General features: G+C 37.2%; 2 protein-coding genes across 2 annotated transcripts in view; both read right to left on the bottom strand.

Moving 5' to 3' along the window:
* The window catches only part of LOC137410588 (phospholipid-transporting ATPase ABCA3-like), a 77,962-nt gene that overhangs the window by 8,559 nt on the left and 56,649 nt on the right, over positions 1-12,754 (bottom strand). The window lies entirely within an intron of this gene.
* Positions 1-12,754, bottom strand: part of LOC137385323 (phospholipid-transporting ATPase ABCA3-like) — a 33,584-nt gene that overhangs the window by 306 nt on the left and 20,524 nt on the right. The window contains exons 14-28 of the mRNA XM_068071772.1: positions 11,920-12,022; positions 11,155-11,309; positions 9,130-9,285; positions 8,305-8,515; positions 8,069-8,167; positions 6,966-7,116; positions 6,693-6,748; positions 6,519-6,539; positions 5,643-5,875; positions 3,793-3,942; positions 2,923-3,254; positions 2,395-2,540; positions 2,150-2,302; positions 1,749-2,015; positions 601-793 (exon numbers count right to left, since the gene is read on the bottom strand). Coding sequence (XP_067927873.1) covers positions 601-793; positions 1,749-2,015; positions 2,150-2,302; positions 2,395-2,540; positions 2,923-3,254; positions 3,793-3,942; positions 5,643-5,875; positions 6,519-6,539; positions 6,693-6,748; positions 6,966-7,116; positions 8,069-8,167; positions 8,305-8,515; positions 9,130-9,285; positions 11,155-11,309; positions 11,920-12,022 — 2,426 coding nt within the window. The remainder of the gene's footprint in view (positions 1-600; positions 794-1,748; positions 2,016-2,149; positions 2,303-2,394; positions 2,541-2,922; positions 3,255-3,792; positions 3,943-5,642; positions 5,876-6,518; positions 6,540-6,692; positions 6,749-6,965; positions 7,117-8,068; positions 8,168-8,304; positions 8,516-9,129; positions 9,286-11,154; positions 11,310-11,919; positions 12,023-12,754) is intronic.

The raw sequence follows: 12,754 nt of genomic DNA, 5'->3' as shown, positions 1-12,754 counted from the left end.
TCTTGAATACAGTGATAAGCACAGTGTTGCCTATGCACATGCTAGAAGTATTATAGCGCATGCTTCAGAAGTATTGTTGAATGTATAAAAAGTTTACATGGGAGTTTTTGTAATGTAACAAAAGTGGTGCTACGATGTGAATAAATGAGGCATAAGGGAGGTCTAACAGACCAGCTACTCAAGGCTTATGACAGTCAAATTAGTTCTCCTTAGATACCCAAATTTATGCCTCGGCAAGAATACAAATGTTTGTATCTGATAAGAGGTTTCTGACCACAATGAATTAGGTAATAGCTATGGTACCCTATTGATCTGCATTTATTATATAATATGATCATATAGATGCATATACATGTATGCGTAAGATGTTATAGCAATGATATGACATTGCAGTGAAACATCTCTTCAGACATCAATTGTGAGCAAGTACAGACAGTCATCTCCTATGTAACAAGTTTCAGAAAGTGTCAAAATCACGCTTATAAATTTAAACAAACATTACTAAGCTTTGTTTATGATAAATTACAGTGACTCGGTCAGAGCCATATGATTATCTGTTAGCAACCATAAAATACAAAAAATTTGTTTATAAATACCCACTGCTCAGGGCTGATGAGAACTTTAGGCCGAACCATGTAGAAAAGCTTGAGTAGGATTTCAGTTTCAATGATAATAATGATGAGCCAGAAAAATGCTGCCTGTACTCCGAGGAAGGTCAGCTGTCGACCGATGCCAAGACTTTCCCATGCAAAATAGTTCTCCTGGAAGTCCAGACAATTCGCTCCACAGTTGTCTGCGGAAAGAATTAAAAACAAATACAAACAAGTTTATCCCAGTCGTTGGCCAATTGAAACAGCCAGTAGTAGGGCAGCCATAACTACTTGTAATACCGATTTTAGGACAAGAGAGTAAGGAAACACCATTTCCTATTTAGAAGATAATTTTTGGCCTCAAGAAAATTCATATCAGGTGTTAACACATATTTGAAAACAAGTATGCCTTTATTTATATCCTACTCAAAAAATGGCTGGAGCCAGCACTGGTCCACATCATAGTCCACATTATGGTCCACAGAGCCATAATCAGGTATACAACCACCATTAGCCTCCAACACAATTAGCTAGCAGCCTGTCACAATCTCTGCATTGCCAGGTTGCAAGTAGTATACATCCTTTTTAGGAGTTGTTATTCCTTTAAAAATGAACTTACACAAAATCTTAGTATATTTTATCCTAATGCATCGGAATTTTTCCATCATTTGCAATTGTTTTGATGGTTGATCTGACTGCCAAGAAGTTTCAAGATTAAAATCGACAAAACTTGATCGCGGTTAAAACTAATTCTCTGTATATAAATTCTGCTGCTCGCTTGAGAAATTATTTATAAATAATCTGATGCTTTATAATTTTGGGGCTGAATTATAAACACGATAAATAAACAGATAAGAATAGTTGAAATAAAAATTACACTAGTGGTCTAGAACAAAAGTTAGTAATCACTTGTGTTGATTAAAATCTTTAAAGAATACCACCTAACAACAAATACGATAAAACATAATTTGAAGAATGAAATCATCATAGCTTCACATGTTTTCATGCATCAATAGATACTACAAAAGACCAACTTTCATATCATGGTAACTCAGACCAATAAATCATTCAAAATTTACCCAATAGCAATCTCTAAATCAATCGGCTGTTTACCCTACAAGTACTTACCCTACAAGTACTTACCCTACAAGTACTTACCCTTGCAGCATGGAAACTCTATGCCAAAATCTTTAAAACTATCGCAGAGTTGGTCGAGCGCCGATTGACCCGTCTTTTCCAGCGTCTCATTAGGAAACCTGACGAGACATAGATCGAGGTACTGGTAGTTGCTAAAAAGGTTGGCGACACCCTGTCCCATGTTGTAGTTGGGAAGGATGACTATGAAGATCCAATCTATAACCTTGGCCACGTCGCGTGTACTTTCAATAGCCAGTAGGATGGTGATTATGAGCTGAGGAAAAATACCTGCAAGAAGGTTTACGAAATTGGACAACAAGAAAAAGTAAACACATGTAGTTGGATTATGATTGCGCTTACAATAACCTACAAATACAAGAGGAGATATAAATGACGAGGAGATATATAGAAGTAGCGCTTACCTGTCAGCATGTTGAAGAAAACGAGTACCACATAGCCTGTTGCGGGTCCAGTAAAAATAAACTGTAGAGCATAGATGTTGGGAAGAAATGCTACCCCATATAGGACCATCAACACTATAAGGTACAGCGGCTGAAGTTTTCCATCAGAAATATCTAAAAGCATTAAGAAGAAAATACAAACTATAGCAGCCTTATTTTAAAGCGGAAAAAGTGAAGGAATATTGCTGAGAAAAATAAAAAGGTACCTGAGAAATTTTCAACTCGAGCAATGGCGAAGAGAGTGACAACAGCGAGAGCAGGAATGAGGTAGTTGATGAGATCCCAAGTAAAGGTGGAGAGCCAGAAATTGTACCATTTCACACCACTCACTATCTGGCTGTGCTTTATTTTCCTGTAAATATAAAAAACGAAGTGTCTGCCCATTGTTAGACACTGTTTACTTCTACAGAGCCATATATATGTGTCTAATACTAACAGCTGTACACTTCTACAGAGTCATATACAGGCTTATGTCTGGGGAAGTGGAGGTAGTGGTACAAATTCATGTTAATATTTGACAAGAAGCCGAAAACTTGGAAATGGCAAACTAAGCCTGATATACCCATCATGCAATACCAATATGTAATCTCATTTCAAAAAGGCAAGCGAACCGTTACACACATGTGGGAACATCTGGAAATATAAGTTACATTCTGTAGTGCACTATGATACCCTAGTGCATCAGGTTAGCTTAGGCTCCTGCAAAAAACAACAGTAATTCCCAGTACACTAACCTGCTTCTTTCTGTAATAAGGAAGAAAGAAAAGCTCGCTGAAAGGAAAGCGAAACCAAACATCATGTTAGCCGCATAAGAAAAGGAATCACCGCTAAAGACATCATTGGCTTCAGACTGTATTTCTGCCTGAGATGACTGGGGCAGTGGGTGATTTGCGACAGTGAAAACATAGCTATCATTGACGAAGCGTTGCAGAAGAGCCTGGTCGGAATAAAGAAGAGCCACGGCGGAGGCATGATACGGTGTCGGGTTAAAGATCAGCGATATAGCTGACCCATTATTCCTCGTTAGGTTGTAGTCTGCTGCCATGATGGTATCATAGTTGTAAACCTGCAAAGGATTATTAGGCATATTAGTGCCGAGCTGGACTAAATCTGTTATACTTTTATGTTAGAGATATTGTGTTAAACTGCTAACAGGTTTTCATGAGAGTTTATAAGCAGCAGGAAACCGACAAAACATGGATGTTAAGCTTTCATTTGAAATGAAATGTCTTCACATGATATAATATATGTTTTCACATGAAATGCGTTGAATGACACACATTCAGTATTACTAGATCATCTGATGAAGTGGCATGTATATGTAAAATGGATTTTTATTATATGGGAGTGGTTATAAAGCTCAACCGTTTCATATATTGGCGTCACTAAAAATAAATAAGATCGAGTAAAAATATGAGGAAGGCAGACAAAAACACAATTTTTTTTGGTAAATGCATTCACTTTCTAGGCCTCCATAGATTAAATTACTATAACTTCCTTAAGAGTTGGAAACTAACTCTTATCGAATTAAGTCTTACAATTGGCAAGATATATTTCAGAGAATAGGTCATTAGTATTCTGTTATTAACAGCTTAGAGACTGACCCGGAGACTAGCGTTTGCGATAGCGAGAATCTCATCCCTCGGGTCATCGACTCTGCTGAGATTGGAAAACTCAAGCGTATCAAAATACCGCTGGAGAGCTTGGGGGACAGTGTTGTTGAAGGGCGACGATGGGTCTGTGCTATACAGTGACTGCAAACAGTACAAATAAAGTAAAATAGCTGTGATAGTAGTGGTATTTAAAATGATTATATCGAAATCTGCAAACAAATATCTCAACTTTTCCTTGCTTTTGTGTGGCAGCCTGAGATGAGCAAGAAATGGCCCGGCAAGAAAATATGTACATGGTTGTATAACTACATTCTTAAATATCTGTCTGATATCCTAATACGCGATGAATACAAAAGAATAAGAATATCATAGTGGCAAGATTTAAAATAGCCTATAAACAGTGGCAGGTAATGTTGTTGCTATTGGCTACATGGCAACCACAATTCTTTACCCAATGAATTTTAGTAACTTAAGCTATTAACTTGAGCTAATATTTTAATATTTACTATAATAAGAGCCATGTCTGTCCTTTCGTTTGGGTGTAAGAAAAATGATTGCACCTTATGAGAATCAACCCCATACATTCTGATGCACAGATGATAAGCCAAGTACACTACCACCAAACCATGCAGCCACCTTCCAACAGCTTGGAATAATTGTGCTTATAATCATTAGTCATTACACATCATCATCTCTGACAGCGCATCGAGCTGCAAGCGTTGTTTTCGGGAAAGCATGGGCATGCATTTTTCTTCTAGTAGTTCAAGCGTGCTTCTAGTAGTTTGCTTCTAGTAGTTCAAGCGGCGCAAGCGTGCGTATTTTAACCAATCGCTATAAATTGGACATACAACAGACAAACGAACAAACACCTAGATTTATATATATAGATTGAGCAACATGTTTAACAGCTTTGAGCAAAACCAATATGCAAAACAAAATACCAGAATACAGTAAAATGTAGTGTAATGAATAAGCCATCATCCAATTCATCCTAATCGACGCCCCGAGATCTGGAGGTCCTGAGATCAAATCCAGTGCAATATGCATTTTTCATTGCTAGATTTTAAATGCTATAACTGGACACAGGGTATAACAAACAGACAAACTGGACATAGGGAGGGACTATAACTGGACATAGGGAAGGAAACAAATAGAAAACAAACACAGATTTATATATACTATACATGTATATATACTAGTACAGTGTAAGTTGTTTACAGAGCAAAACCGACTATAACCAAAAATAACTGTTTATAAATATCTCAGTCTCCATGTTGCATCCTCAGTCTATCTACTGTCTACAAAGTCTAACCGACTTGCTTATCGCGAACACTTCACCGTAATTCTATTACAGTTTTTATGAGTATTTTTAGCCCATAGTGTATCAGCTACGAGTAGAATATCTTATATTATATTAGAATATCATTATGACAATCATTAAATATCTTGTAGACCTTCAAAAACCATTTTATAATGTGAAGAGAACAGGCATCAACAGCCTTTTTAAAAAATGAGGCAGATCATTTCTGGTTCAACCATTCTGGAGCAAGCTATATAGCTGACTGCGTGCCAAAAGCAAGTGAAACAATTTTTTTCTTCACAGGACACCACGTTGTGATGTCCCCACCCTCCCTGAGTCTTACATCTTGTAACACTTGAGGAGGGGAGGGTTAGAGGGGAGGGGTTAAAGGGGGGAAAGGAGTGGGTAGAGAGGGAGAGGGTGGGGCATCACTTGTAACGACTCATCAATGGTAATTGATTGAGTTGTTCACGGACAAAGACACAATAGACATGACGTTTTATGACAAAAGGTTTGCTGTGAATAAAACTTAGCAATGCACCTGAGTCTCGGCAAACATCTGAAGGTCGAGAGGTCGTTTGTCAGCGAGACCATCATTTTGAGGCGCTGTCTTGAGAATGACGACGGTGAGAGCTGTGAAGATGAGAGGTAGGAGAAGCTGTGATAAGGTGAGAAGTTTATTCCTCAGCGTGTAGAGAATTCTTTTGAGGATCATGGCCTTGAACTGCTGGTTAAAGAGAGTTACGCCGGTGTTCTTCTTTACGTCGTGTACAACTACGGCAGATACGAGTCAGCACTAAAGGTCAATAGCTACATATACCAGCTAGTCACAAGAGTTTTCTACTCTTTTACAAGGCGATACAAGGAATCGTTATATAAACACAAATTTTTACAGCTGACTTTTCAGTTAAGTAGGTTTTCATTTGCTTACCTCAGTTTATGAACTTTCTGCTACTAAAGCCAACAATTCACTTTCCTGACTCATCTATTAGATTACCAACTTTTAAAACACTTTTGTTCAACTTACCCAATAATTCCTGAAATTTGTTTTCTCATTTTTGTTGTTGGCATGTAATGAGAAAGATCACTCTTCTAGATGATTTGCTAATGCCAGTAAAATTTATACATACTGTTTTGCGGTTTGCAAAGTGTGAGAAAATCTAACTAACATCAACCAATAGGAATTTGGGGTTAACTGACTTACATCAAAACAAAGGTATCTACAGCCTTACAAATGGTTGCTGCTAACACAAAAATGCTAAAGTTTGGCACCTTTACAACAAAAGATTGAATTCTTCCACAGAATTCTGACAATACTGAAGCTAAAACAGGTAAAACAGGTAAAATATACAAACCAAAGTAGACAGCACAAGATAATAACAACTGAGAAGCCAACATAAATGAATAGCGATCTTACCCTCCTTAATAACACCTCCAGCTACAAGCATAACAGTGGACAAGCTATAGCACAAAAGAGAACGAATACTAAGTGGCACAGAACAGGAAATACCTTTAATATCACATGTCAATGCTGATAGGTCAACTGTTGATATGCGGTTATTATCCTTGCCAATATTTGCAAGTCTTGTACCTTCAATGGTCTCTATGCCATCTTCATCCTCCGCTGTCATCTGACCCTCACCAACCCTGTATAAAGGAAGCATTGACTCTCAAGGGTCAGCCGAAGGCAGCACTATCACAATGTCAGAGCTTATTTTCTACTGTTGCAATATTTTGCCTGTCACAACTGTCTACTGTGAGCAGAATATAGAATCGCTAAAAAAGGGTCGTATTTGTCGTATGCCATCGCATATAGGCAGTACTTAGTCCGGTGATACATATAAGCTAGATGAAGTCAACTTACTTCATAAAGACTTCCTCCATGGTAGTAACGGAAGCTCCAAATCCCAGAATTCCCAGTGACTCTTTGGTGTTTTCCAATTCGGCGAACATCTGAGGAAACGCGGAGACTTTGTCGTCAGGCAAGATGTAGGATAATTCGGCACCAACATTACCTAGAGGCGGAAGGATTATGGCTTGAAGTGAGGGCTTAGTGAATGTGTGACAGAAGATTTTAATGGATGTGTGATAAAAGGTTTTCGCACTTTCTAAAAAGCAACTATTTTTAGCTTTCAATTTAGCGCTACAAATAAACTAAAAACTACCCTCTCTGGACACAGTTTCTCACAATGTATGAAGAGGCATTGCTGACTCTTACAGCTGCCTAAGCAAAAGTTCATATGAGTGAATCCCTTGAGAAACACCGCAGTTTTCATAATTGTTGACTAGCTAAAATAGGACATTTCATGCTGAGAAAGTAGTGGAGCAGTTGCTCAACTTTGTGTGTGGTAATACGATGTTCAATATGAGTCAATGAAGGGTTTTTATTGTTATGTATTGCAATCACAACTCTGTGATGTGATAACGTGACAGCTAGTTGAACTTTCACAATAGTTGGTTTGCATTATTAAACCATTAAAGACATATGAAGCAGAGGGAGAGAGTAAAGTAGATGCATATATATTCTATGTTAAGACAAGACAATAAAAATTTTTATTGTCACTAATTACGCTAAACTCTAAAATAAAAATTGGGTCACTAATTAAGATAAACTTTTCACGAAACTATGAAACCTTGAAGCAGATTAACTTCTAAAAGCCAATCCACTAGAGAACAACTTAATACTCTGTCAAGTAATAAGACACCATTGAGTGCCTCAAGTGAGCGCAACAACTTCCTAAGAAACTCCTGTGAAGGTAAAGCTGTTGGGCAGCCATATTGTCTGCAAGCCGAGTTTAGACACATTTTGTACTTGATGTCGTCAAGGGACTCTCAGTACTACCATAAGCTACACTGAGGATTTTCAACTTTAAACTTCTGTTGGATATTTAAAAAGTAGAGAGCTCTATGCAGCCCTATATATTATGGGGTGCACGGGGTCTTAAGGTACAGCGTTAAGGTTCTTACTCTCAAGTTTAGCCTCAGGAACATGCTTGGTCAGGAGGGCCTGAACATTTTCTACATTACAGTTGTCCGCTTTTGTCATGACCATGTGATAGCCGGCACCTGAAATAAGACAATCGATCAACTTATTAGAGATATACCTTATGAAAGGGGAATAGGCATTACTAAAAGGTTTAACAATGTAAGAACGTTGTGTAACTGATACAATACAAAAAATACATGCAACCATGAAGTCTCACCATATTTTTTCTTCAGAAAAAGGGAGCTGCCGCAGCACTGGACAACTCCGTCAGCAAGAATAGCTATCCTGTCACCGAGGTGGTCAGCTTCATCCATGAAATGTGTAGAAAGTATCATAGTTCTACCAGCCCTCTGAGCCTGCAGCACGTCCCACATGTGTCTCCTCGCTGATGGGTCCATTCCTGATGTTGGCTCATCCAGTATGACTATCTATGGAATAAATTAATTATCTATAAGTTATAGAAAAACTACAAATTAGAAAGAACAACTTCGAACAACCATGTACAACATAAAAAAGAGTGGTAAATGGAACAGCTATCAACATAAAATATGTATCTATAAAATATAATGAATAAACATCAATATAGAAAGAAGGAATAACCATGACTTCTACTAAACGTTAGAAGTCTCACACAAAGTTATTAAATGAGATACATGAAACCATTAGCTAGTATATTTAGCAACATGTGGAAGTATAGATACAATGAACGAAAAATTGAATATTTTGAGTTGATAGCAGCTTCAGAAATATTCTGCATTGGCACTGACAGTAGATGATTTTGGTTTGATAGATTAAAGTCAGACAACCTGCTAGTAATATTCTCATAACTATTGTGACATGAATGACCATGAATGACAGCTAATGCGATTACAACATTGACTGTATTTGGAGTTAAGGAACAGAGAATGTGAATGCAGGCTAACACAGTACCAGATAAGGAGTAACAGAAGATATAACGAAGATATGACATTTTTTTTATGAGGGGAGATATGATATATGAATGTTCATCACAGTACTGTCTCTAATGTACACAGAAACATACCTTGCTGTCTCCGATCAATGCAATGCCAACAGAGAGTTTTCGTTTCTGACCACCAGAGAGTGTGTGGGAGAACGCATTTCTTTTCTCCTCGATGCCAAGAGTCTTAATGTAGTAGTCAATCTGCTCATCTATTTTTTCTGGAGGGCAACGCTTGAGCTGAAACAGTCACAACTTTTCATCTAAAATATGTCTTTAGTCAAAACTCTGCAATCTAAGATATAATAATATATATCTATAATAACAACTCTGTCATCTAATATTTGTCTATAGTCACAACTCTGTCATCAAGCAACTGTCTAGAGCCATAACTTTGTTATCTAAAGTTTTTCTATAGTTCCAACTATGTTATTTAATTCGTGTTCTATATTTATAACTTTGTCATCTAATGTATTGTACTCTCAGCCCTGTTTTGTGTCATGTTATCCCATGACCAAACACAAGAGAAGCGATTGTTTGGGGGATTTATGATAAATGCATATGTGCACACAAATCATGAAAATTATTCATCAACAGCCATCGCAAACCCTTGTACCGAAATCTCATCAACAAATTTAACCATTTTTCAATGGAGTCGTTCAAGTATAATAACGATTCAAAGCACATATAAACCTATTTAAATATGTTGCCAAGTCTTTATTATTTGTAGAAAATTTCCTAAACCTTTCCCATCTGATCGGATTATACATAAATAGACAGATTAATTCGGCCTAAAATCGTTTTTAAAACTTGCCAAACCTTATTTTTATCAAAATTAAGACCGGCAAACGAAATGCCGAGCGACAGAGATTAGAACTATTAAGTTGTGCGCATTTCACGAAAAAAACGTGCGCATTTCACCAGTTTATAGCATTGTCCAATTGCCGAAAGCTTCTGTAATTAACGTAAAAGTACTGAAAAGTAATCGTATCTTTTTTGCCGATTTCAAAGTAACTGACATTTTGGACACTTATGAGTACTTTGGTATTCCAACTGATGTCCAAAGCAGTGAAAGTAAAGGAAATAACAATTATATTTTTTTTAACGATTCTTATGAGATTATTATAATATTTAATTATAAGAATATTGTTCGATTTTATAAGATTTAATTATAAGAATAATTATTCGATTTTATAAGATTTAATTATAAAAATAAGCATTCGAATTTACAAGATCGAAGTATATAGTGACCGACGCTGGGCAATATGTTACTGTTATTATTTTTTCTAAATAGTTTTGTTAAATAGATTTTCTAAAAATCTATATGAATATCACAACTTCTTGATATTGTAAGCTATGACGTTTTGAAATGTAAACAAAATTGTGCATTGGTTTTTTATTATTACTGTATTACTATATTAATAATAATGGTTATTTTAATAATATCAGTGCATTTTACTTCTAATATTGCATTTCTCCTATTGCAGGGGGAGAGATATAAACATATAATCCTTTCCTTTCATTATTGCTGTTTGTTGTACATAATAACACCCACACCCAGTACATTACAGCTACCATTGCAGTTCTCCTATTGCACTGCAGTGCCATTTGACTGCTAATATTGCATTTCTTAACCATCAGTAACCTTTCTTTTTTCCAATATCACTTTGGTCGGGGGGGGGGGGGGGGGGCTGTATGACAGGGGAATTTCTAGTTATGATAACAAAAATAGATACTTTAGTAAGGCTTGAGAGATATCGTGTATTTACTAATATTTCATGCAGTCATGGTACTAAAGTGAAAATGTTTGGAATTGGGCTATTGCATTACTTGTATCAATCCAGTATGATGTCGTTACGTCTGGTTACAACTGGTTACAACCGGTTACTAGGTAGAGTGCTGAAAGATGTGTGAATGAACTGGATGTTAAATGTGTAAGCAGAAAATTTTCAACTAATGTCTAATTTAGCTTTAGACTAGTAAATAACTTGTAACCATTGCTTACCATGTCCATGCATCAGTATATGACACTGACTGATGTACTTCTCTATCCAAAATTATCAAAACGACAGAGTTCGGTTAGATATTACCGGTAGACTGAAATCCTACCTTAGCAAAGAAGTAGAGATGTTCCTCAACTGTTAGGTTGTCAAACAGTATGTCGTGTTGGGGACAAAGTCCAAGACTCGACCTGACGCTGCTGATATCCGTTCTTATGTCATAACCATTGACCAGCGCTGTTCCACTAGTTGGAGGCATGAACCCTGCAGAAGGAGGATTAGAACTGATCACAAACGGAGGGATCAAAATAATCTACCTCAAGGCCTTAGACATCTTCAGATTAGAAACTTTCATAACTTTCATTTATGACGAGTTCAGGTCCACTTCGAAAAACAAGATGTTTACTTTACAAAAAAGTCTAGTATGCTGTTCCGTTGCCAGCAGCAGTTACCTCTTGTAACTTAAAGTGGTACCAGCAGCAGTTACCTCTTGTAACTTAAAGTGGTACCAGCAGCAGTTACCTCTTGTAACTTAAAGAGGTACCAGCAGCAGTTACCTTTTGTAACTTCAAGTGATACCAGCAGCAGTTACCTCTTGTAACTTAAAGTGATACCAGCAGCAGTTACCTCTTGTAACTTCAAGTGATATCAGCAGCAGTTACCTCTTGTAGCTTAAAGTGATACCAGCAGCAGTTACCTCTTGTAACTTAAAGTGATACCAGCAGCAGTTACCTCTTGTAACTTAAAGTGATACCTGCAGCGGTTACCTCTTGTAACTTAAAGTGATACCAACAGAAGTTACCTCTTGTAACTTAAAGTGACACCAGCAGCAGTTACCCCTTGTAACTTAAAGTGTTGTCAAAAGAATTCTTACCAGTAAGCATAAACATGGTAGTTGTCTTTCCTGCTCCATTGTGTCCTAGAAGGGCCGTAATCTGTCCATCATACATGTTGAGAGAGAGGTTGTCGACTGCCACCTGCAAACACCGCCATGTTAAAGAACAACTCGAGCAACTTGTCCTGCAAGTCTTATTCCTATAGTTAGCAGTAGATTTAGATTGGTTGATGGTGATTTCTATGGTGATTATGCTAAACACCATAGAAACTATCCGTGACTAACTATCGCCTTAAGTAACCTCTGAGGCCGAACTCTATATTTACCTTGTTAAACAAGTTGTTCAACAAAGTTAAACAATATGTATATTATGCATACTAGTACCCTGGCAGTTCGGTGTAATAAGTAAATGCACAATGATTACAAATACATGAAGGTGGTTGATTGGCACAGTTGATATAGTGTTGGGTCAACCAACATGAAAGTCAAGAGTTGGAATCCTGTTAAAAGTGATCCTTTTTCCTCACTTTGAACGTGGCTTCGGACAGACGGACAGAAACAGCTCTTATTATAGAAAAGGTTAGAAAACAGTAGTCTGCCCTTGACACGGTCAACATTTCCACAATTATAGCCTCAGCAGGTCAATTATTTTGGTACGATAGATAGGAAGAAATAATTCTCGTGCCTCAGCGGTACTCAGTTCAATTTTAAGTAGCAATTTTATTGAGCAAGGGAGTTGCCTTCTCTATGCATTTAACTAGCAACCTCAGAAGTGTTTGAACCCTTCCTCACGTGGAATTATATAAACGGGTGAATGAAGAAACATTTAGAAACATGATAGTAAAAGCCGATGGCAATGCATGCGGAGCATTCA

Source organism: Watersipora subatra, chromosome 1 (assembly GCF_963576615.1).
Source record: "Watersipora subatra chromosome 1, tzWatSuba1.1, whole genome shotgun sequence".
In the NCBI taxonomy this organism is placed as follows: domain Eukaryota; kingdom Metazoa; phylum Bryozoa; class Gymnolaemata; order Cheilostomatida; family Watersiporidae; genus Watersipora; species Watersipora subatra.
The sequence above is the reverse complement of the archived record's forward strand: the minus strand, read 5'-3'. Positions and strand labels throughout refer to the sequence as shown.